At 34.4% G+C, this 22964-nt stretch overlaps 1 protein-coding gene across 34 annotated transcripts in view; it reads left to right on the top strand.

Annotated features, from left to right (window-relative positions):
• Nucleotides 1–22964, top strand: part of LCOR (ligand dependent nuclear receptor corepressor) — a 123677-nt gene that overhangs the window by 83960 nt on the left and 16753 nt on the right. For 15 of the 34 annotated variants that reach the window (XM_070560379.1, XM_070560337.1, XM_070560343.1 and 12 more), the window contains 3 exons: nt 2853–3140; nt 6241–6334; nt 8849–18348. The exons of 4 other annotated variants lie outside the window; for them this stretch is intronic. In XM_070560379.1, the coding sequence (XP_070416480.1) occupies nt 2903–3140; nt 6241–6334; nt 8849–9818 (1302 nt within the window). In that variant the 5' untranslated portion in view covers nt 2853–2902 and the 3' untranslated portion in view covers nt 9819–18348. Of the gene's footprint in view, nt 1–2852; nt 3141–6240; nt 6335–8848; nt 18349–22964 lie in introns of those variants that run through there. 15 more of the 34 variants (XM_070560176.1, XM_070560187.1, XM_070560195.1 and 12 more) reach the window with 1 other exon arrangement.

Raw genomic sequence — 22964 nt, 5'->3', positions numbered from 1 at the left:
GTTAAGTTGTGTTTTTGTCTATATACTGGGATATGATGCTCAGAAAAAGAACTGTTTTTTTTGCAAGTGGAGGTCTTCCCCTTTGCTTTATGTGTTAATATTGTTATTTTTAGATATTTTATTAATCATCTTGGAAACATCTCAAAGATGGGCATTAGTACTCTTCAAATTAATACCAAAAATGTTCAATATCCAGAGATATGACAGGCAATTTAGCCTGAAGAGACTATTTTGTATTTAATAAATAATTCGGCTATTTGAATTTAGTCCTTTGTTTCCAAATATTGAAAATTGTATGTTTTAAATAATTGAGTATGAAAAGGTTATACATAGGTAGGTTGAACCACAGATGCAATAAAAGTAGGCTTTTGTATTATGGACTCTAATTCCAGTTTAAGAACAATATGCCTTCCCCAACTATCATAATCATATTTCTTTTCAGCTTTCTTTGTCACTTGTGTTGAAAAATTTGACATTTTTCTAAAAGTTAGATTTGCATTTTTTGAACATACAGGTGGCTGTGATGTAGCATTTACATGTTTTTCTATAGTTTTCATTTGACACAATTGTGCATGTTTCCCTAGGCATAGCTAGGTTTATAGATGTTGTTTTAAGTAAGTGAAAGAATGAAATGTGTTCAAGAAAGTTTCAAATGATGCAGAAATTCAAATGGCAGAGATGTCATTGATTCATAAACATGAATTGTGTTTCATGATTACATTAGTCATTCATTCAACAAAGACAAAATATGCTGCAGGCGTTTAAAGCTCAAAGGTAGCAATTTATGGTCTTTATCCTAAAATCTTTGACTCTTCACAAATCTTTTTAATTATATTTATCAATGTAGTTAAACACAAAGACATCTCATAACTAACTTCATTTTGCTTCCTATTTGGAAACTTTCCTCTGTTAGATATTCTCCAACTTTTCAGGAGATAAAAAGATAGCTAATACATTAAAACTTGAAATTATATACAGTCTCATTTGGAGGATTGTATGCTATATAAGGAAAAAATAGATCTTAAGTGGAAAGGTAAACGAATGTTAATAAGAAAACTCAGTAGAGAGATTTTAAAAAACAATGTATGGCTAAAATGTTTATTAAAACATTTAAGGAACCATTGTTAGTGATTGTAGTAACTTCTGAACCTTACCTAATTGAATACCTTTATTCTTAAACCATCCAGCTTACTCACAGTCTCTCTTAATAGAGGAAACTTAGAGTTAGAAATACTTTAGTAGAACAGAAATATCAGTATTGGTAGAGCAAACTTCATTAAACTCCAGAGAATTAAATAAGTGTTCTGACTTTATAACCATCTTGTGGTATTGAATATTGTCCTTCAGAAAAAAATTGTGTGTTCTTAGAAGTCCTATGAAGTTTTGATGGTGTGTTTGGTTTTTTGTGGAGATTTTAGATTTTAATAGTAACGAGTCAGTTTTTCTCAAAGTTTATAAATCAACCTAAGTTCCTTATAGCTCCAAAATACTAGGGATAAAGTAATTTACCTTGTGTAGTTAATTTTTAAAAGACCAATGAAACTCAGGTGTTCTGAGAACAGTCTTCTAAAGCCTCAGAAGTGTGGTAGGATGGTGAAGATCACAGGTGGAACATTAAGATTAGGGGGAGAGTTTTAATCAAGGGTGTACCACTGACCATCTATACAAATTTGAAGAGGCCACTTACTCTTTAGATCACATTTCCCTCATTTGTTTAAAAAAAAAAAAGAACTGTTTGATGTTGGTTGAGTTCACTGATCCACTTAATACTCAACTAATAAGAATGCATACTTTACACTAGGCAAGATTAGGTGCTGAGAATACAGAGATAGGCAAACATAATCTCTGTTCTCAAGAATCTTAGTGTCCCTGATAGTCTGGTGATGATAGAGAAATGATGATAATATATTTAATATAAAACATATTCCCTTTATTTTACCCCATTTGACCTTCAAGGTCCCTCCAGCGCTGAATGAGTTAATGAATTCCTATCGTCTTTATTTTAAAATTAATACTGATTAGAAATTGATAACTTAGATATTTATTTCATTACTTCCCTAGCTATTGTGTTTAATAGTTGACAGTGTATTTAAATAACTTATGGAAGATACATGGCCTCAGGCTTTTGAGATTTGGCATTTAAATTCCTAGCCTAAAATTAGGTTCTAAAATTATGGTCCCCGACCAGCAACATCTAGAAACTTGTTAGAAATACCAGTTTTTGAGCTCACCCTAGAACTGCTGAATCAGTAACACTGGGACTAGGACTCAGCAATCTGTTTTTACAAGACCTCAAAGTGATTCTGATGAACATTAAAGTGTGAGAACTATTGCCGTAGCCTGTCGTGGATCTTAATTTTAAAGATCTCCATTTACAATCTTGGTGTGCCTTCAATCTTTAACAAAAGGTAAATTAAGCACTCATGAATTGAGTAATCCATTCTTCAACAATTTAGGAAGAGATAGCTGAGGAAAAATCTTGGGGAAACCAGATGTGACCAGTAGGTGATAAACAGGGGAGTAATTATTTCATGAAAGAAGGGTTTTGGGATTTCTGTATCAGGTAAGTGATTCTTGCCCATAAGATATACTATTTGTTATCCCTTTTGTTATCCCTTTATGTGCTTTCATGATCCTGGGGTGTGGATGGGGGGATGTTTAGAAATAATTTTATGAAAATTTTATTTTTATAAATCTGATATTCATAAGATGTGAGATTAAAAATATAACTGAGGGAATACTATTTTTAGGATATTGCATTTTAAGAAAAAAATGAAATTTTATGTTTGCTTGAAAGCTGTCTTTTTTAGTACATTGTCCCACTTTAAAAGTTAATAAATCTTTGTTTACAGACAGTCCCTGGGTCTCCGACCCCAATATTCCCCTAGTGGCCCGTGAGATCATGCAGCGAATGATCCAACAATTTGCTGCTGAATATACCTCAAAAAATAGCTCTACTCAGGACCCCAGCCAGCCCAATAGCACAAAGAACCAAAGCCTGCCGAAAGCATCTCCAGTCACCACCTCTCCCACGGCTGCAACTGCTCAGAACCCTGTGCTCAGCAAACTTCTCATGGCTGACCAAGACTCACCTCTGGACCTTACTGTCAGAAAGTCTCAGTCAGAACCTAGCGAACAAGGTATGGTTTGATGTCAAGATCTCCTCTGTCCAATCAGAATACTTTAATTTGGGGAGAAAAAAAATTATTGGCAAGTAGGATGCCAGATGTAATAATAGGATAAAAACTAATGTGATTCTTAATTATTCCTGACTATGCGGTGATAGAAAAGTACAGATAAAGTGACAGTCTTACCTTTCAGTAGTTCATAGTCATGATTGATGCACCACTCAGGAAAGTTAGATGGTTACAGTTGTTCCTGATCTTTAAGTTACTTGGTATTTATGTAAGCATTTTATACTTTCCAAAGCATTGTCATATCCATTGTTTTTAAGACCCCTATGAAAAATTGTTTTTCCCCTTATCCGTCAACGTTCTAGGATTAGTACCTATTTGAGAAATAAATATGTCATGTTAAGTAAAAGAAATTATACTCTGAAAATAAGACAAAAATACATATTATTTGCATTTTTAAAAGAGAAATTCCTAGGGTTAGAAGTATTGAGAAGACAGTAGACACGCTTCAGCTTGTTAAGTGTCTTCAGTGTTTTATAAATAGACAAGCACATACATACATGCAGTATATTATGAATTAACCTTAGAGTATTCCCAAATGGTAATTGGTTGGTGAGGATCCTAATTTAGTGAAAAGGTTAAGAGGTTATCAATTTTACTTAGGAAATATTTCTTGAATCTTTGGAAAGTTTACTCTCAAGTACATAAAATATTCCTGTTGCTTTGCGATCTCGTTTTACCTTTAATTTCACAAAGATGAAATGAGCATTTCAACTCTGCCATTGTTTAAACCACTACAAATTGTAAATTGGTGATGTGTGTACTAATATTTTATTGTCATAGAAATCTTGAGTATGCAGAAAGGTTATGAGATGTGGATTTATTGGAAATGAGTACATGTTTATTTTGCAAAATAAATTTTAATTCTTATTAGAACCAAAAAGACTTTTTTTTGCCTATTGCAAGTAATTTATCAAAGATTTACACTTAATTGAGGGGCTTTAGTTGCTTCTTAAAGAATTTTTTTTGAATAGTTTTCCTTTGCTTTTTCCTGTTTCTATGTAGTGAACAGCAATCAAAATCTCATAAGTCGTGAGAGATTACCTAGCAGGAGACCTCCTAGTTGTCCTGTGTTCACATTGATCAGTCTCCCTTTGGTTACTGTATTTGCCAAGTTCTTCTCTTCTGTTTTATTGAGGATTGTTTTCTTTACCATAGATTGGTAGCTTTCATTAAAACTCTCTTTAAATATTGCGTTAAAAGCTTCAGATTTACAGTAGGAAAATGACAGCATGGAGGTTGTATTTAAAGTATTAGTAATGGAGATTAACATACAAAAATACCACTTAGTCTAATTTAACTTGTTACAGCTAGTGTTATGCTTAAGAGGTATGTTGTGTTTACAGCATGCACTTAACAAGAGAAATTTGAACTAGATGATAAGATTAAGATGAACAAACTTTTTAAAATTATATTTCCTAAATGGATTTTAGTGTGTTTTCAACTTAAATCACATTTTTAGTGGTAGACTTAAAATAGGTTGCCTATTTGATTAGACAGACTTAGAAGTCTTTAAATAATATTATCTTTGCTTGGAAATATTTTACAAGCAGTACATTTGCTTGTTAGATATCTAATTGAGTTAGATGTCTAATAGGATGCTTGGTTCTGTAAGTTTACAATTATGTTTTTAGAAATATTCATGAGACAACACTTATTTTGTATCAATGTGGGCTTTTTTGGTTTATAAGCTCAGTTACGTATTTATTTCTAACAGCCTAAAAATAGGGAGGTAAAATGTCCCCAGACAAGTCCTAAGTGGGTTCTATATTGGGGTGGTTTTTAACATAACTAGATAGCAAGACCTCTTTGCTGGCCAGTTGAAAATCACAGACGTTGAGTATTATCTTACTCAGTTGATTTTGGACAAAATGGCAGCTTTAAAAGTTGTCCAGACTATGAATTTTCTTTGCTAGACACGTCTGTAAGGGGGAAAAAGTCTTTGTGGGGAAAGTAAGTTCTAATTTTATGTTCTAAGAACATGAATTTAGCTTCAGTAAGAAAATGGTTAAACCTCTAGGCTGTTGTCAGTATCAAGACTATTTCCTTCTTTCTTTCCTTAAAATTTGCCCACCAATTTATAATAGCTTATTAATCAAAAAACCTTGTTTATAAAGATCAGCAAGTGAATTCTGAATCTCTGCAGGTTTTTTCCAAACGATTGAATCCACATATACAATTTTTTTCAGATGTGTCCAAAAAAGTAATGAGGACACATGCAAATTATAAATAGTTAACAATTGATTCATCTTACAGATTATCTTGTATTGTGTGTGTGTGTGTGTGTGTGTGTGTGTGTATGTAAATTGACTTTTAGGCTTGTACTTTAAAGTGACTTTTGTATTATTTAAAATTTTCTCAGGCCGTTCCCATGGCTGAGTACTTTAAGCTCTGCTTTGGTGGCCCATGGTTTTGCTTGTTCGGATCCTGGGCACAGACCTAGCACCGCTCATCAAGCCGTGCTGAGGTGATGTCCCACATAGCAGAACTAGAAAGACCTACAACTATGTACTGGGGGGCTTTGGGGAGAATATGGAAAAAAAAATAAATAAAAAATTTAAATAAATAAAATTTGCTAAATCAAACTTTTATATACTTTTCATCTTTTAGATAGACTTAGCTCTTGAGGAGTTTGGTTTTACAATTTGAATGAAATTGTGGCATTGAAAACTCATATGCTTTAGTCAAGGAAATTTAGAAAATGGAGTCTAATAGTTCTATTGCAGAACCTCATACTGTGTATACTGCTATTTCTTATATCTCACTATATTTTAACATCTTTAGTGATACGCTTTACCTTTCTTTTGCCCTATTAATAAAATACTTAACTCTTAGAGATATTAGATATAACAAGCTTTGCTAAATTTATGTTGCTTCTGGAGGAACAATATCCTAATTTTATTAATGAATGGATTTCATAACTCAAATATATGGCTAGTATGTCTGCTTAGTTGACTCTACCTACTGCTTTGTCATTTTTAGCCTATCCAGTTCACATTTGCTCCTAGTTTTTAATATCCTCAGGTGTTTCTTTGTGTCTCTACAGACGGTGTACTTGATCTGTCCACTAAGAAAAGTCCATGTGCTGGCAGCACTTCCCTGAGCCATTCTCCAGGCTGCTCCAGTACTCAAGGGAACGGGTAAGGGAAAATATTTGTAGCCTTCCACAGTTGTAGAGGGGACAGTTTATCAAAGATTGATGCCAATCTCCCTTGTATGTTTTAAAAATTAATCCTTCAGAGTAACACCCTTATAAGTGCGACTTTAGTAAAATGAGTTTTAGTCTGTCAATCAAACAATCTGTAAAGTCTAGAATTGGCTAGTATAGATCAATTTTGCCGGTTTAATACAAATAGTAAATAATCAGGAATATGGCAAGAATGTCTTTGGACTTTGTTGTTGAGTGTTTAGGAGTGTGAAACCCAACCTAAATAATTCCAGAGTTCAGATATCAAGGCAGTATTAGTGTGCTGAAGTTTTTGAATGAAAATTGGGCTCCAGTATTTAACTTGGTATCTCTAATGGAGTGTATGGGTCAGTGGGGGCTGTTCGTTTTTTTCTTGTTTGTTTTGTTTTGTTTGTTGATTTGAACTGCAATTTTAACTGTGTGGCAGTTCAGAAAATGTAATTGTATGTAATTTTTGTTTTTAAGTAGGTAAGACTGGTTGTAGATGTTGATGGATAACCATCTTATGCTGCCAAGACATTATTACATGCTCAGTTTTGATAATTCTTAGCAGACTAAAGTGAATTTTCTGACCACCTAATTTTATAGTGTAAGAATTGTCTAATTCTCCCTCTGTGTGCACATAGTAACCATTTAGAAAAGTCAGGTATCAGTGAGGATATTTAACTGCCAAATTGGAAAGGCATTTCCACAAAACTGTTGTGACCATAAATCAACTTCATCTAGGTATGAAAAATAATTTTGGTAAGTTAGTTAATATTTAGGTTTATTTAACTTTTAGAATATCAACATGGGGAAGTTGTTTAGATATTAAAGGAATAAGTAGAAACTAAATGGACTAATCTTTTTCAACTTACTCTTAATTACCTTCAAATTGAAGGATTACTTCACTGACTTCTAAAATGCTCCCTTTATTTTCTCTAAAATTCTGTCATTTTCCTTTTTCTTACCTCCTGTATTCACTCTAAAAATAACATTTAATCCATTTTGCGTAGTTTACTAATCTTTGTTTCCTTAAGGCCTTCTTTTCACTATAGTTTATGCTAGATGTAAGTCATCATGGTCCCAAATCATTGGGTTCCATTTATATATCAAAAAACTTGAGTTGAATAATTAAGGACACGTGTAGGAGAAGCTTAAGTGTGGTTTGCATAAATAAATCCCTTGCTTAAGATTCACTTTAAACTTGACCACCAGGTGCGTGTATTATATGGTTGAAGTTGCTGTGTTTATCCTTATGAGTGGAAAGAGTTTTCTATGTGGTATTGTTTTCTGGAAGACAAAAGCACCGACAGTACTGCCCATCTTTTAGTTGAATATTCATTGTTATCCTTTTTATGTTATTTATTGATAACAGCACAGAGTCTCCATTTTGGAGAACATAGCTGGTTTATCATCGCTTCTGCAGAGTTCCACTTTTGTGCCTAGTTAGTGTAATTATTCCCCTTGGGCATGCTTTACCAGTTGCCAGTTTTATCATTGATAATCTTTCTCTATTGTGAAAATGAAAACCGTATTAATTAACTTTGTAAAATAGTTGACTTTTTAAACATTGAAAGCTATCCACTTAAAATTTCAAAATTGATGTTTGGTATTTGAAGACGTTTTTTAACTAAAGGAAACTGCTACAAAATTGTGTGTATACCTTTGACAATAATTACTTTGACTAGAACATAAGAAATAAAGTTTTGGGGAAAATAAGGGCAGTTTCTTTAAAGTTTGGACTATTTCAAATGGAGAATCAGTGGTATTCATATATCTGCAAGTAATAGTGTTTTAAAAGGAAGAAGTGTGGTAAGTTATAATGCGATGGGTATTTTGGTTTGTTTTGGTTTGGGGTTTTTTCCTCCTTGGGGCCAGTAGCCATATTTTTTTTCCCCAAGCCAAATAAGAAATGTTATTTGGAATTGTTTAATTTTTGATAATGAACATCAAATTGTTTGTGGGATAAGTGATAATCATCTATGGGTTCCACCAATGTAAATGTTTCCAGTTTTATAGCTGGTTGTCATGAATGTTGAATATGTTGCATTAAAATAAATAATTTGGCTTACTCTTTTATTACTGTACTTGTTTAGTGGTAACGTCACATTGGTAACACAATTCTGTGTAGATCTATGGAGACTTGATGATTACTTTGTAATTAATAATTAAGGTGCTATTTTCAGACAGTTGCGCGAAACTTTTTCTCCGAAAATTTGTGAACCCAGCCAGAGACCAGCTGACAGGTTTAATTTTTCTTTGCCCAAAAAGCTCCTGGTTTTTTTTCTTTTTTCTTTTCTTTTTTTGTGAACAAGTTTTAAAACTAACTGCTGAGACTATTTTTTTTTAATTTTAGAGAAAAATAAATAAATAACACAAAGTGATGTTACCCAAGCAAGGCCTTCTAATAAAGGAGTGGTCCCCTCACCCACCCCTCCCTACCTGTGCAAGTCCTGCTCACATCAGTTTCCTTCCATCCAATTAGGCGACCTGGGAGACCCAGCCAGTACCGCCCAGACGGACTTCGGAGTGGTGATGGGGTACCTCCAAGAAGCTTACAGGATGGAACCAGGGAAGGTTTTGGACACTCCACATCACTCAAAGTTCCATTGGCTCGATCCCTGCAGATTAGTGAAGAACTACTGAGCAGAAACCAATTGTCCACAGCTGCCAGCCTTGGACCATCTGGATTACAGAATCATGGACAACACTTAATATTATCCAGGGAAGCCTCTTGGGCAAAACCACATTATGAGTTCAACCTCAGCCGTATGAAGTTCAGGGGAAATGGTGCACTCAGCAACATCAGTGACCTTCCTTTTCTTGCAGAAAACTCTCCCTTTCCAAAAATGGCACTTCAAGCAAAACAAGATGGAAAAAAGGATGCGAGCCATTCATCTCCTGTAGATTTAAAGATACCACAAGTTCGAGGAATGGATCTTTCTTGGGAGTCTCGCACTGGTGATCAGTACAGCTATAGCTCTTTGGTAATGGGTTCACAAACGGAGAGCGCGCTTAGTAAAAAATTAAGGGCTATTCTTCCAAAACAAAATAGAAAAAGCATGTTAGATGCTGGACCCGATTCTTGGGGCTCAGATGCTGAGCAGTCTACCTCTGGACAGCCATATCCCACATCGGATCAAGAAGGAGACCCTGGCTCCAAGCAGCCTCGGAAGAAAAGAGGGCGTTACAGACAGTACAACAGTGAGATACTGGAGGAAGCAATCTCAGTGGTTATGAGTGGAAAAATGAGTGTTTCCAAAGCTCAGAGTATTTATGGGATTCCCCACAGTACACTGGAGTACAAAGTAAAGGAGAGGCTGGGCACTTTGAAAAACCCTCCAAAGAAAAAGATGAAATTAATGAGGTCGGAGGGGCCAGATGTTTCTGTAAAGATTGAATTAGATCCCCAGGGAGAGGCAGCACAAAGTGCAAATGAATCAAAAAATGAGTAGGAATACTGTAGAGTGCCAATTACTGTACAAACTGGGTGAGCACTACTGCATTGTTCAGCTATCATTGCTTGTACCTAACTTCATTACTGTGACACTTGTTTCTTTGCAGTTTTTGCATTGACTTGTGTGCACAGAGGTGAAAGGTGCATTCTGAATGTTGCATATTTTAAAATTTTCATGTGCAGTATGGCTCGGGATATTGTTTGGCCTTTTGCATGTTTCTCTACAAAAGAGAATTGAGTTACCTCACAGAAAACAGATACATGGAAGTGGACTCCTTGCCTGTAGAGCCTGCATGCTTTTCTTTGTTTTTTTAAGTTATATTTGCCTTTATTTAAAAAAAAAAAAAAGGAAAAAAGCCCCCTTTTAGAAACCACCTCTGTCATACTGGGAGCTTTACCATTGCAAATTGGAAAGCCATCTTATAAAATTATTCATGTTTTTTTCTTCTGCAGTTCAACTAAATGAAGGATTAAACAACAACAACAAAAAACTTTAAGAACAATGAACCTTTGAATTTGAGAAATTTGGTTTTTCAGTGATAAATAATTATTTGGGTCAATTTACATTTTATGATTTTCTTCTCACTATTAAATTTACTTAACAAATGAGCAATCTATTTAGTGCTCACCCAGAGGGGAAGGAGGTGGAAAATGTGCACACACTACCTTCAGAAATGCTTCGGTTAATTACTTTGTAACACTACCTTTGCTGTAATTTCATTTGGGATTTTCTAAGGGTAGAATTTGGTCTCACCAACAAGTGAGGATATATAGCCTTATCTCATGGAGGACGAGCTCCGTTCTTACTCAGGAGCAGTCAGGGTACATTACATAAAACAATAGAGGATGCCTCATTTTAGCAAACTAAGTTTCTTTGTATTTTGAAATCTTTTTACAGATTTGATCATGTGCTAACTAATGACTGAATGCAACAAGTTTAAAATATTCAAGATCTCTTTATTGGGGAATAGGAGAAATAGGGAAAGAAATGTGTATAAGAAATTATAATATTACAAAAGTGGTATCTAGATTTTACAGCCTCAGTAGTCTGCCCAAATATCCACATGAATGAAGGATCCATGTTTGTGGTGAGAGAAAAAAACAACCTCAAGGTAACCTAATATGATTTAGGTTGCATTTCAGTTCTAAGAATAATTCAATCATAAATCAAGCTCATTAGTTTCTTTTTTAACCAATCCAGATACTAGTATAATGAGGGAGGGGTTGGTTTTTAGTTTTTATTTAATTTGTAGGTTTGAATTTTTTTTGGCATCCTACGTAATATCCCCTCCTTCACTTTTTCTGATATTTAGCTGATCTTTATGGTTGTTTAGCACACAGTTCATGACCTTTCAGATCATATTTGTATAAGCACTCCTTAAAGAACATCTAAGCTTTTTTTTGAGGTGGGCTTTTAAAATTACAGTAATTAAGTTTGGAATCTTTATTTTTTACAATTTTTTGCAAGAATAACTGATAAATAAAGCCCATGAAATTTAATTTTGCAGTGTGACCAAATTAAAGTTACTGTTTGTGCAAAACAAAATCCACGTTACATACACTCGATGTATTCAAATCTGCTGAGAAAGGTAGTCAGGCCCTTTTAAATGCTTAACCAAAAACACCCCCAAAAAATCATTGGAGTTTTTGTACAAAATAAAATCAAACTTGGAGTGTTATAAATTGAGGCTGATGATTTCAGATGGATACTAACAGTTTGAAGAGAAGTAGGTCCAGATGTTTCCAAGGCATAAATTCTCGCCTGGAAACTTTGGAGCAGTTAATTAGGCTAAATGTAATTTTCCCTCAGCATCCTATGTTTTCAAAGGTTAGGCACACCATTGCTGTTATTAAAATACATGCACTGCTCATTCTTGACCTAGCCTGAGCTTGAGTTCCTCTTTTGGTTTGGTTATTTTGTTTAATCAGTGGATGACTGAGCCTGTTTCCTCTTAGCTTTGTAGTCTTCTCAACAGAAAAGGCAGTTTGGATTCAGAGCAGTATATGACTCTGCAATATTTTCTAGCCTAGCTGGAAGTTGCAATAAAAATACTTTATGAAATGTATGGTTTTCATCTGCAGTTGAAGGAAGTTGTAGAAAGTTTGCTGAAAGCAAAAGGCTAAGCTTATGAAGGAATGCGTCCTTTGTTCCACATTCAATAATTTGTCACACACAATTAATTGCAGTCATGGTACCTTTTTTCATGATATTTGGGGTATTAAGTAGCCCAAGATTATTGTGAAAAGGTCCTTGGAGCAATTAATTTGTGCTTGTTTTTATCCCCTCTCAAAAAGGCATCATTTAAAGGCCCATTTAAAAATCTGGCCCTAAAAGTTCAACTTGTAGAGTTTTACTATTCAGAGAGGTTTAATCCTATGTGGTAGTCTATAAAGTGATGATGAGTTGAGTTATGTAAATTTTGTCATTGTAGTGTACATGGAGTGATCATTTTACTAACATAAATATTTTCTATGTGTGTTTCAGTGGATGACAATCGAGCAGCAGAAGAATGGTGTGCCTACCCTTTAATGCTGCAGTTTAAATAAGAGAACTTGTATTGTGTCATTTCAGATTGTAGGCTGAGAGTTGTAAATAGTGAAAATTTGAGTACTTCTATTATTTGTTTTGGTTAGAAAGTGAATTTAAAAAACAAACCAAACTCTAAACTTTTCTCAGATTAAAAGTCCTGAGACCTGAAGATTGTAATATTCATATCTGTGAAGCTTTTAAACATTACACTTGAGATCAGTCATGACTTGATATTCAGGTAAATTTTCTTTTCCAAGAAGCTTTTGAATAAGCATATTTCCTCCAAAGGTCGGTCGGTCTCTCTCTTTTTACTTTTTTGAGTGTAGATTATTTTAAAGCACTAATTGCATTACATTGGTAACTGCAATATAAAATAGCCATTATTGTTTTGTGAAGCATGGTTGAAATTAGATAGTGGTCCCTTTTAAATTTCATGAGCCTCTCAAAAAAAAAACTTTAAAAAAAATACAGAAAGCTGCTGAATATTTCAAAAGATATATATTTTACCTTATTGTAGGTTTTGTAAAGTTAGTTTGTAATATTCAGGTGCACTTTTAATGTTAAATTTTGTGTTCAGAGTTCCATTATACCATGTATTTCTCGGAGGTGGCTCATCACATGGCTGGCTGTCAGTCTTGGTGCCGCAGTGATCCCTTAATATTTGATTTCTCTCTTGATTTGCCACTATTCTGTATTGGCACTTTCAGTGTAGATATTCTAGTTGGGGGACGTCCTCATAAATGTGTAATAGAGATTGGTCTATTCGCATGCTTAATTTCTGCTACTCAGAGTTTTGCATGGCCCAAACAACAGTTGACCATTTTTGTGGTATGGGAAGGTATAGTTCACAACTGTTTTTGTCACAAAAGCCTTTCTCCTTGCATTTTCCAGTAGGCGGATGATGACATTACTCAAACAATATGATATTAGTCAAACTAATGTTAGGAGATAATGTATTTAAAGTCAGTTCTTGCATTTTTTATGAGAAAACATTGATAGAATAGATAAGCTGTGGCACTATAAAAATCAAGAACACTGAATAATTCTGTGGAGGATAGTTGGTATTTTTATCATTAGCTTTCTCATTTCTGAGACAGGAGAATCATCAAGCTTGACAGCAATGTATTGTATTATATTACTTTGTTCATTAGGCTTGCAGGTGACTCTGAACTGTGTTTGTGATGAGCTATATGCTTTTTCTCTTCTCCCAATACCATGAAGGACAAGGTCTCTCTTTCAGGAAAAATAATTTATATTTGTGTATAATACTTTTTAATATTAAGTTTGTTGTTATTCTGAAGTTTAGATGTTGCTTGATAAACCTTTGCTGCAGCAGATCATGAATATGAGTAAGGCTTTGTGTGATAATAGGGGTCCTTATGTGAAGTTAATTACTGTTCAGTTCTGGTGAGCAAGCTTGACAAGTGTGAAGTGTGTATTAGCTTTATTTGGTACACTTTTACTTTACAATATTGAAGTGCTTTTAGAACTCTGGTTATCGTATATAAACCATTACCTCAACCAATTGGCATTTCCATTCCCCAACATTTTACCTGAGCTATAATATGAGCTATATGGGATCAGATAGTAAAACAAATAAGGCACAATGAGAAGTTTAGTTCCCAATTTTCTGGAGAGAACTCTAAATTAGGCTAAAAATGACTACCTGCAAGGCCCATATCATAACTACCTTCTCTCATTAGGCAGTACACAGCAACCTTTGAGCTGCTAGTGAGCAATGTGTTCTCCCTCTGCCCCAAGTAAGCACATGTTGTGAGGCCTGGTTCTAAGCCTTTGTGATTCTCTTACATTTCATTGACCCGTAATAGTGAAGCTTGGATTCAGTTAGTTATTTTTATAAAGCAAATTAATGAGTCAGGCCAATGTCAGAACCTGAAATTATTTTGAGTAGTTACAGCAGATATATGACAGTTCAGTATCATTTTAAGAGCTCTTATCCCTGTAGATGTAATTTTAAAACCACACATTTTTGCTTTTGTAATTATTATTTCTTTAACTAAATGCCAGAGGTTGTTTTCACGTGAACCACCCTTATCTATGTATTCAGGTTGCTGTCATTGGTGATAGAATATGGCAATAGACTGAATTGCTCCACTTAATCTTTTATAGGAGACATTGAAGTTATAGGTTAAATTTTGACCTTCATGAAGAGATCAAAGATTGTTTTCCTTGTTACCTTTCCATTAGGTCTTCGTTAATACTGTGGTCAAGCCAGTGTTTTTAAAAACTTAATGGCTTTAGCCAAACAGCCCATTTAGGAGACTCTTAAGCTATATAGGAATTTTCTTTAAAAATCTGATTGCTTTCAAGCTCTACTGAGAAGGAAAAAAGTATAATTGTGGTACAAGGAATGCAGACCTCCAAAGAAATCTTCATTTTTCTGGATTCATTCTGTCCTTGAGACTTGAGTAGGATTTGTGAACTTGGTGACTGAAGGGAAAATAGAGGAAATTCTTTGTATATCCTCTGTCTCTTATTCCCAAATAACCTTGCAGTTGCCTTTTAAAGAAGCAGACGTTAGCCCTGTAGCTGTGTGCCCTAAGTGTTATGAAGGAGATTGGGAGGGGGGTGGGAAGTAGGATGGGAAAGTATGTAGACTTGAGAAAAGGCTAAAGATTCTGTCCTACAATCCTAAAAATGAGTCGCAGGATAGATAGTGTGGTTAAAGTTGGGCCATCTTCATTTGATAGTCAGGAAAATCTTTTAGATTGTTTGAAAATGAGAATCAAGGCTAGTTAATGTTGATTTGTCAAACAATAAAACATGAGTTAACTCTGCAACTATTTGGGGAGTAATTTTAAGGTTTCCAGTTCATTTAGAGCTGTATCAATAAAAGCCGAAAAACAAGCACTTTTAGTTAATCATAGATTTATTGGATGTAGCAAATGTTATAATATTTAATCTTTATTGTTTGAATATGAAAATGAACTCTTTACCCCATCTTGAACTGTCATTGAACAGGCTCAAGATGATCTTTTCAACACTGGAAATGACCCTACACACATACCAAAAAAATCTCAAGCAGTAAGGCATATTTGAAGATCCATACCTCTTAGACTTTTAGATTTGTCTTGGGAAAGAATTTATGAACCTATAACCAGTATTAGTGCAGTCTTGGGTTCCTTGTTCTGCATAATTGCACCCTTTCTCAGGTATGTCCTGAAAACATAAATTTTAAAATAATCTCTTTAGAGATTAGATTCTCAGTGGATAGTGTGTAAGGGGACTGGGGCGGGGGGTTGGACACAGGACACTGACACAGTAGAGCAGGGATTTTTAACATTCAATAGCCAAATAGAATTTCAATCTAGAATATTTTTACCCCCTCAGAATGAGTGAAACAACATCTGTTATTTGGTAAATACCTGGTGCTACACTCCTAAAAGTCTTTTCTTTCATCCAGGTGACTTTTTTTTTTTTCCTGCTTGGTGGAAGGGTATATAGTAAACTTTACTGTCACTAGGAAGGCACTTGTCCGAAATGTTTAAAGTACTAGAAAAGGGATAATTCAGCACTTTTTCTGTTACAACACTAAAAGTCTTAATTTATCTTCAGAGTCTTAGGTACTGTAAGTTTTAGGGTGATTATTTAAAAATATAAAGCATAACTACATAATATGGGGTCAGATCACATTAATATAAATAATTCTTGTCTTATTAAAAAAGACAATAACATTTTGTACCTTTCAAGCAATTCCAAGTGATTGCCTCATTTTTCCCGTTTCATTAAGCATTTCAGGCTTAAGAATTTGGAATTTGAGAGGAGGTGAGGGGAAAATTCCCCAAAATGAAAAGTTGTGTCAGACCATTTTAGAAAAATAAATCACTAGGAAAATGGGTAGGGATTCTCTCTCCCTTTAAGTCTTCAGGGAATGAGCAGTATTTAGAATCTTTGGCTGAAATTCAAGCCTTTTTACTGTGTAAATTTTTAATATTAATTCACTGACATGCTTTTTACATCAGAGGACTGAAAATGGATCTTAATGTTTTTAAGTTGTGGAAGGGTATATTTCTAAAATGAGGGGGGGATAATTAACTAGGTTAGTATACCAGCATTAGTAAGTTTAAGGAATTTTAGTATGTAATAGCAAGGTGTTTGATTAAAAGTCTAATCCTATATTGCTAGTCGAAATTAGTTACATTCTGATCTAGGAAAGATATAGTCATGGATATTGGTATGCTGTGCTGTCAGAAAACCAGACTAAGATAGAAACCTTTATCTGACTCCCACATGTTGCTTGTTCTGATGGGATGTATACTTTACAGCAGCTTGTTGCTGCTTTGGGAAGAAATGTATAAACTATACATTTGGAGTGTTTGCATATAATTCTTTATAACCTCTACTTTAAACTGTCAGACATTGGTATTTTATCAGTCCACACTGCTAAATAAAACTAATGTTCTTAGGAATCCAACTTGTACACACTGTTTAAAAACCCTCAGGGACAGTTTACACACTATTCTCATTCAATTCAGGTACTTTGATGCTATTCTTAAACCTAACAGTGACTTGTATTTTTCTGTTTTGCTTTTATTTCAACGTGCTGGTAGCACATCCTTGATGAATGTCAACTTAAAAACTCAGTTCAGGTATCCAGGTATAACTCAGCCAAACAGATTTTAAAGCTGCATATAACTCTCCAGCACACGGTGCCTCACACTCTTATAGTGGCATTCTATATATTCAGTTATTACTACTGAGCAGATAATATGGGGGTTCCTGTTAACAGTGTATTTAAAAAAAATGCGTAAATGTTTAGCCAGCACATGCAAAACACACATGCACGCACGCGCAGACACACACACACACACACACACACAGAGTTAAACTATATATTTTTAAATGCCACTAATAGCCAGCACAATTAAATGACATTCCTTGCTGCTTCTGTAAACCTAACAGATGCAGTTCCTCCTCAATGTGGCTCTTGCTTCTTCACCATACTACTACTAAATTCAAGCACTGGTCCTTGGGTGTCTGACCTCTACATTCTAGTTTATGCAATGTCTTTAGAGAATTCTGTGCACTGGCCACTGTGATGGAACCGTTGGGCCAGGAGTGCTCTGAGTTTATTAGTAGTGATTCTGCCAAAGTTGGTGTTGTAACATGAGTATGTAAATATCAAAAACTTAGCAGAGGTGTAGGTCTGCATATCAGCAGATGATTTTGTCAGTATATTTTGTAGCCTTGAAGTCCTCAGTGACAGGTGTCTTAAGATGTGAAGTTCTAATTCCAGTGTTTTAGCCCTTTGCATCTTTAATGTTAAGACTTGTCTACTAGAGGTCTTTATTCTTTAAAACTCCTTTTGTTTTCCTCAGTGTTGTCTGTGGTTAACAAAATAGATTATTCCTCTGCTTTAATATTTGATATCTTACATCTAAAAAGAATTCTCCGTATATAAAACCCATAGGCTTTGAAGATATGGAAAATGGCATCTTTCAGATTTCTAGAAATTCAAGTATCATGCAACAAAACAGGAACCCCCTTTACTCTTATGGACCTCATTTCAATATACTGTTTACAGTTTAACGGAATTGTATAATTTAATATTTCTCTTGTACTGTAGTTTATATTTATTTACAGATTTTTTGTACTGTGTGATTTGAACTTTTTGTTCCTTGCTATGATCAATGTTTATGTAGTAGAGCACTTATGATCACAAATTAAGTTTTTTGGTTTGATTGCACTACATTAAATTTTTTAATACAGTTCTGATTTTTGACTGGACTAAAATAAGCTGTGTCTTAATGTATGTGATGAGTACTTAAAACTTTAATCCATGTGGTCCCCTTTTTTTTGCATTGTATGTCAAAAGCGCTAGTTCTTTCGTGCATGTGTAAGATTTAATGGTTCCATTGTATTATTTGACCATGACATTTTGAAGAAACATTCCCAGCTGTAATGTTGTGTATGGTAGTTCTCACTGGATGCTAGACTTTTCAAAACCACTATTCTTCTAATAAATTTTGTTGTGAAAGACTGTTTTAAAAGCTTGGTTTCTACTTCCTAAGATTTTGATTCTTTTAAAAATCCACAAAAGGGATAAGGTTTTGAAGTGTACTGTAAATGCACGTGGTAATCAAAGTTGGTAATTTTTTATGATGAATTCTTGTCCAGATGAAGTCTCTTAGATAATGTAGAAGTTGCTCCTTCCCAGTTGTGCTTCAGTATTTGGATGCAGTACTGCCCTGTAGCTCTGTGCCTTTACTAATTTGATACTTCTCTACCTCAGTTTTCTTCATTGGATTATTCACCTAAAAAAAATATTTTCTGCTAAATAAGATACAATGATATTTTCATAATACCTGCTTGCTAGACTTAGTTTTTGTTAATTTTCTTAGCGTAAAACTTTATGCTGAGATTGCTTGCTAAAAAGAATAATGATTTAGTAATTTTTGTGTGCTCTTTTCTTGAGGCATAAGTATGAAAGCAACATTGTCAATCACTTAATTATAGTAGTTCTGGTTCTTGGGAGGGTGCTGGTGTTTTCTTTTACCAGGACAAATGAAAGAACAGCATATATGTTGCTCAACATTTATATTGTAGTTTTTAGAAACTAAGTCTCGAAAGAAGTTTTGTATTATAAAGTGATTCCTGTTGTAAGGTGGTTAGGGAACAGCTGGATTATAGTGATAAAGTTTAAAAATGAGAGCAAAATATTTTAGAAAGCTGGTTTTTCAAGCTCATGATACACATGTAATTAATGCAGGGTGGTTGAAGTGATTTCTGATCACTTCTAATGGCATTTGATATTCAAAAATGATGTGTTGGTAGTTGGTCTAGATTATCTTTTAGTTAATATTTTTTGTCTTATTTGCTTGGATGTCTAGCTATTTCTCCTTTTGGTTCAACGTTGATAGTATTGGAAATTTTTGTTGCTGCTACAGGCTTATTCACTGGTTCAGTTGTTCTCCTTAATCAGTTATGCTGATTAAGTTTATAGAACATTTTTCTGGAAACCTAATTATTCTTTCTTTGTATTTTTCTGTTTTGCTTTTATTTCAACGTGCTGGTAGCACATCCTTGATGAATGTCAACTTAAAAACTCAGTTCAGGTATCCAGGTATAACTCAGCCAAACAGATTTTAAAGCTGCATATAACTCTCCAGCACACGGTGCCTCACACTCTTATAGTGGCATTCTATATATTCAGTTATTACTACTGAGCAGATAATATGGGGGTTCCTGTTAACAGTGTATTTAAAAAAAATGCGTAAATGTTTAGCCAGCACATGCAAAACACACATGCACGCACTGGAGCTGTAGCTCCTTGTTTCTTGTCATTATCCATTCTAAACTGGTGGCCAGATCAGTGTAGTCTGATTATAATTTGGCAACTCATAAATGAATTTATTTTAGTGATCTAGTTGATACTTTCTCTTCAATTCTTGTGACCTTGTTTTAAAAAAGGATTTATTTCTTCTAATCCAGAATATTCTTCTCTGATTCTGCTGATACTTGGAATTAATTCAGGGATCCTTATGTCTTAAGAAGGTGTAAGAATCAGGGAAATGGAGTGGAAAAAATGGAAAATAGTATAACTTCCTGCCATTTCCTGAATTGTGGAGTTATTTTTTCGCCAAGGACTGTGACTTTCTCTCCCTGGACACTTGTATTCAAATGTAAAGACATATACCCAAGTCATATGGTCTTAGATTTTGTAGCTGAAATGAGTGAAAAATCCTTTTTTTAATAGGAAGTATTTATTAAATACCATAGTAGATAACTATTCTTGTATTCAGAATGTCCGCTTTATCATTATTTGCTTCTCCAAATGGTAAGCATTTTAACACAGAACTTTATTCCTCGTACTCAGCTTATATGTTGTTAGATTTTTGGTGTTTTGGGGGAAATGGTAGTGTGAGTATCAAACTGCGTTTACAGCTGGAGTAGACAGGCTCGTATTCAGAGGTTAGTGGAAAAGAAATGTTCTCAAAACAAAATGTTATTTAAAAAGGTTGATGGGTATATAATTAATGGTTTAAGCCATGATTTGGTTAGAGTTTAACTTGAGAGTAAGCAAAAATATATCAAAACACTTAAGTATTAAATCTTCTTGAGTCTGGAGCTTTTTATAGACGTAAGAATACTATTGTTTGTTGACTAGTAGTTTTAAAGTGTTGATTGTGCTCTTCTTGCCAAGTTTATTTATCAGCAATATGGAGTGATAAGGGTTATTTGGTACTGTAAATTTCTTTCAACTTGGTATACTAGAAAGATCATTTGTTTTTTCATCTGTAAAGTGAGAGTGTTGGGCTGAATGCTTTTTAGGCCTCATTTCAACTCTGAGTCTATTAAAAATGCAATTTTATATTAAATGTCAAGTAAATAGCATTAATTATATCTGTTTAAACATTGGGAAATAAAGTAGCATCCCTTTATTGGATAATAAGGTCTTAAAACCTTAAGTCTCGACTTTATATTGCAGCATTTCCTAAAGGAAAAAAAAATACATCTGAATGTCATTTTAGATGACTTTTATTTAAAACAAATCCATTTTCAGTTTTTATTATGAACTATATGAATCTGACGATACTTTTGCAAAAATTAGCTTGAGCAGTTACTTTTTTTTTTTTTTTAAGATTGACCCTGATCTAACATCTGATGCCAGTCTTTTCTTCTTCTTCTTCTTCTCCTCCCCAAAGACCCCCGGTACATAATTATATATTCGAGTTGTAGGTCCTTCTGGTTCTGCTCTGTGGGATACCACCTCAGCATAGCTTGATGAGTAGTGCTAGGTCTGTGCCCAGGATCTAAACTGGTGAAACCCTGGGCCACTGATGTGGAGCACGCAAATTTAACCACTTGGCCACGGGGCCAGCCCAAGTTACTTTTTATTCTGATTAATTTTAAGGTATATTATTCATGATTTCTATTTCTGTTGTGTGCAGACTAGTTCTACCTTGAATGTCAGAGCACAGAGAGTTCTGGGGATCATTGGATATAATCTGTGTCAGTCAGAAACAGTCTTTTAAGAATGCAGGTGCCTGGGACCTACAGTAGATCCACTGAATCAGTTTACAGTCATGCGTCGCTTAATGATAGTGATACCTCTGAGAAAGGTGTCCTTAGGTGATTTCATCATTGTGTGAACATCATAGAGTGTACTTAACAAACCTAGATGGTATAGCCTACTACACATCTAGGCTATGTGGTACTGTTCTGATGTGACCACTGTTGTATATGCAGTTCGTCGTTGACCAAATGCTGTTATGCAGCACATGACTGTTCAAGACTGTAAGGCTTTAACATGTTATATATTTTCAAAATGCAACACAGGAAGGTTCTTGGTTTGGGGTACCCCCTTTTTTTTCCCGTTTTTGAAGTTTGTTTATTCAGCAAGACACATAACGTTAAATTTACCATCTTAACCATTTTTAAGTGTATAGTTCAATAGTGTTAAATATTTTCACATTGTTGTGACCATAGGAGGTTTTGATTAACCCACTGAATTAAATGCTGTCGGTCCCATTCTAACCTTTAATTTTTTAAATAATAAAAAAGGAACTTGGGGGAGTTTGGGGGACTTGCCCTCCTCACATAATGAGTTGCCCTTAATACTCATGATTGCAAACCATTATACTTATCGCTATACCGCTTTGGTGCTCTTGAGTAAACCTAGAATTAGAATGAGGGTTTTTATCTACTAATAATTTTCTGTTTCACTTTTAACTAATTAAATCTCAACTATTAATTTAGCTTCCCTCTTGAATGAACTTACATGGTTTTTTAGGAAGAGAATTAAATCTATATTATGAAATTACCAGTAAACAAATTACACTTGAAGCATATAAAACGTCATTGTTAAATAGAAGTCAGCATTGTTAACTCAGTGCTGGAGGAGGTGAATCTTGAAGAGTAGGTAAAGCATCTATGGAGGGGAGAGAATATCTGAGTTTACAAGACAGAATTTGATGAGCCTGGCTTAAAATCCCAGCCCTTCTTCTTTCCTAGTACTTGATCTTGAGCAAGTTATTGAACCATTATGAGGCTCAGTTTTCTTATCTGTAAAAGGGAGTTTAAACTACCTACCTCAGAGATTTGCTCTGAGGCTTAAATGAGATACTCTATGTAGAATACTTAACACCACGTCCACGCTTTTTGCAAGTGCTCAATAAATGAAAGCTGGGAATGAAGCACCTGGCAGGAATTGATTTAGCATGAGGGGTAGGGAGAGTGAGAAAATCAGATTAAAAGTTGTAGAGGAAGCTGTTTATATTGATTAGAACTTCGAGGCAGATGAGTTTGTATTAGACTGAGACACTGGGCAGCCAATCTTGCTTTAGCTCTTCAGTCAAAGACATGAAAATGTTGGAACTACAATTGAAACCTGGAATGCTGCTTTTCTGCATTTCTTGATCCTGTCACAGGGGATTATTATCAAACTATTAATCATTCTTTGTTTCTTTTCAAAGACTAGATACAATAAAAGTTATTTGGAAAGTAGATGTTTAAGATGAAATATTATAAAGTTAGGTAGAATTTATTTGCATTTCCATTGTATACAGAGGTTTTTGTATGTTCAAGGTTGAAATTTTACATGCTTTAAATCTGTAGATTTTTCTTTTTATGTGGTGATGGAGTTTGAATAAC

Source organism: Equus przewalskii, chromosome 1 (assembly GCF_037783145.1).
Source record: "Equus przewalskii isolate Varuska chromosome 1, EquPr2, whole genome shotgun sequence".
Classification (NCBI taxonomy): domain Eukaryota; kingdom Metazoa; phylum Chordata; class Mammalia; order Perissodactyla; family Equidae; genus Equus; species Equus przewalskii.
Note: the sequence above shows the minus strand (reverse complement) of the source record. Positions and strands in the feature narration are given on the sequence as shown.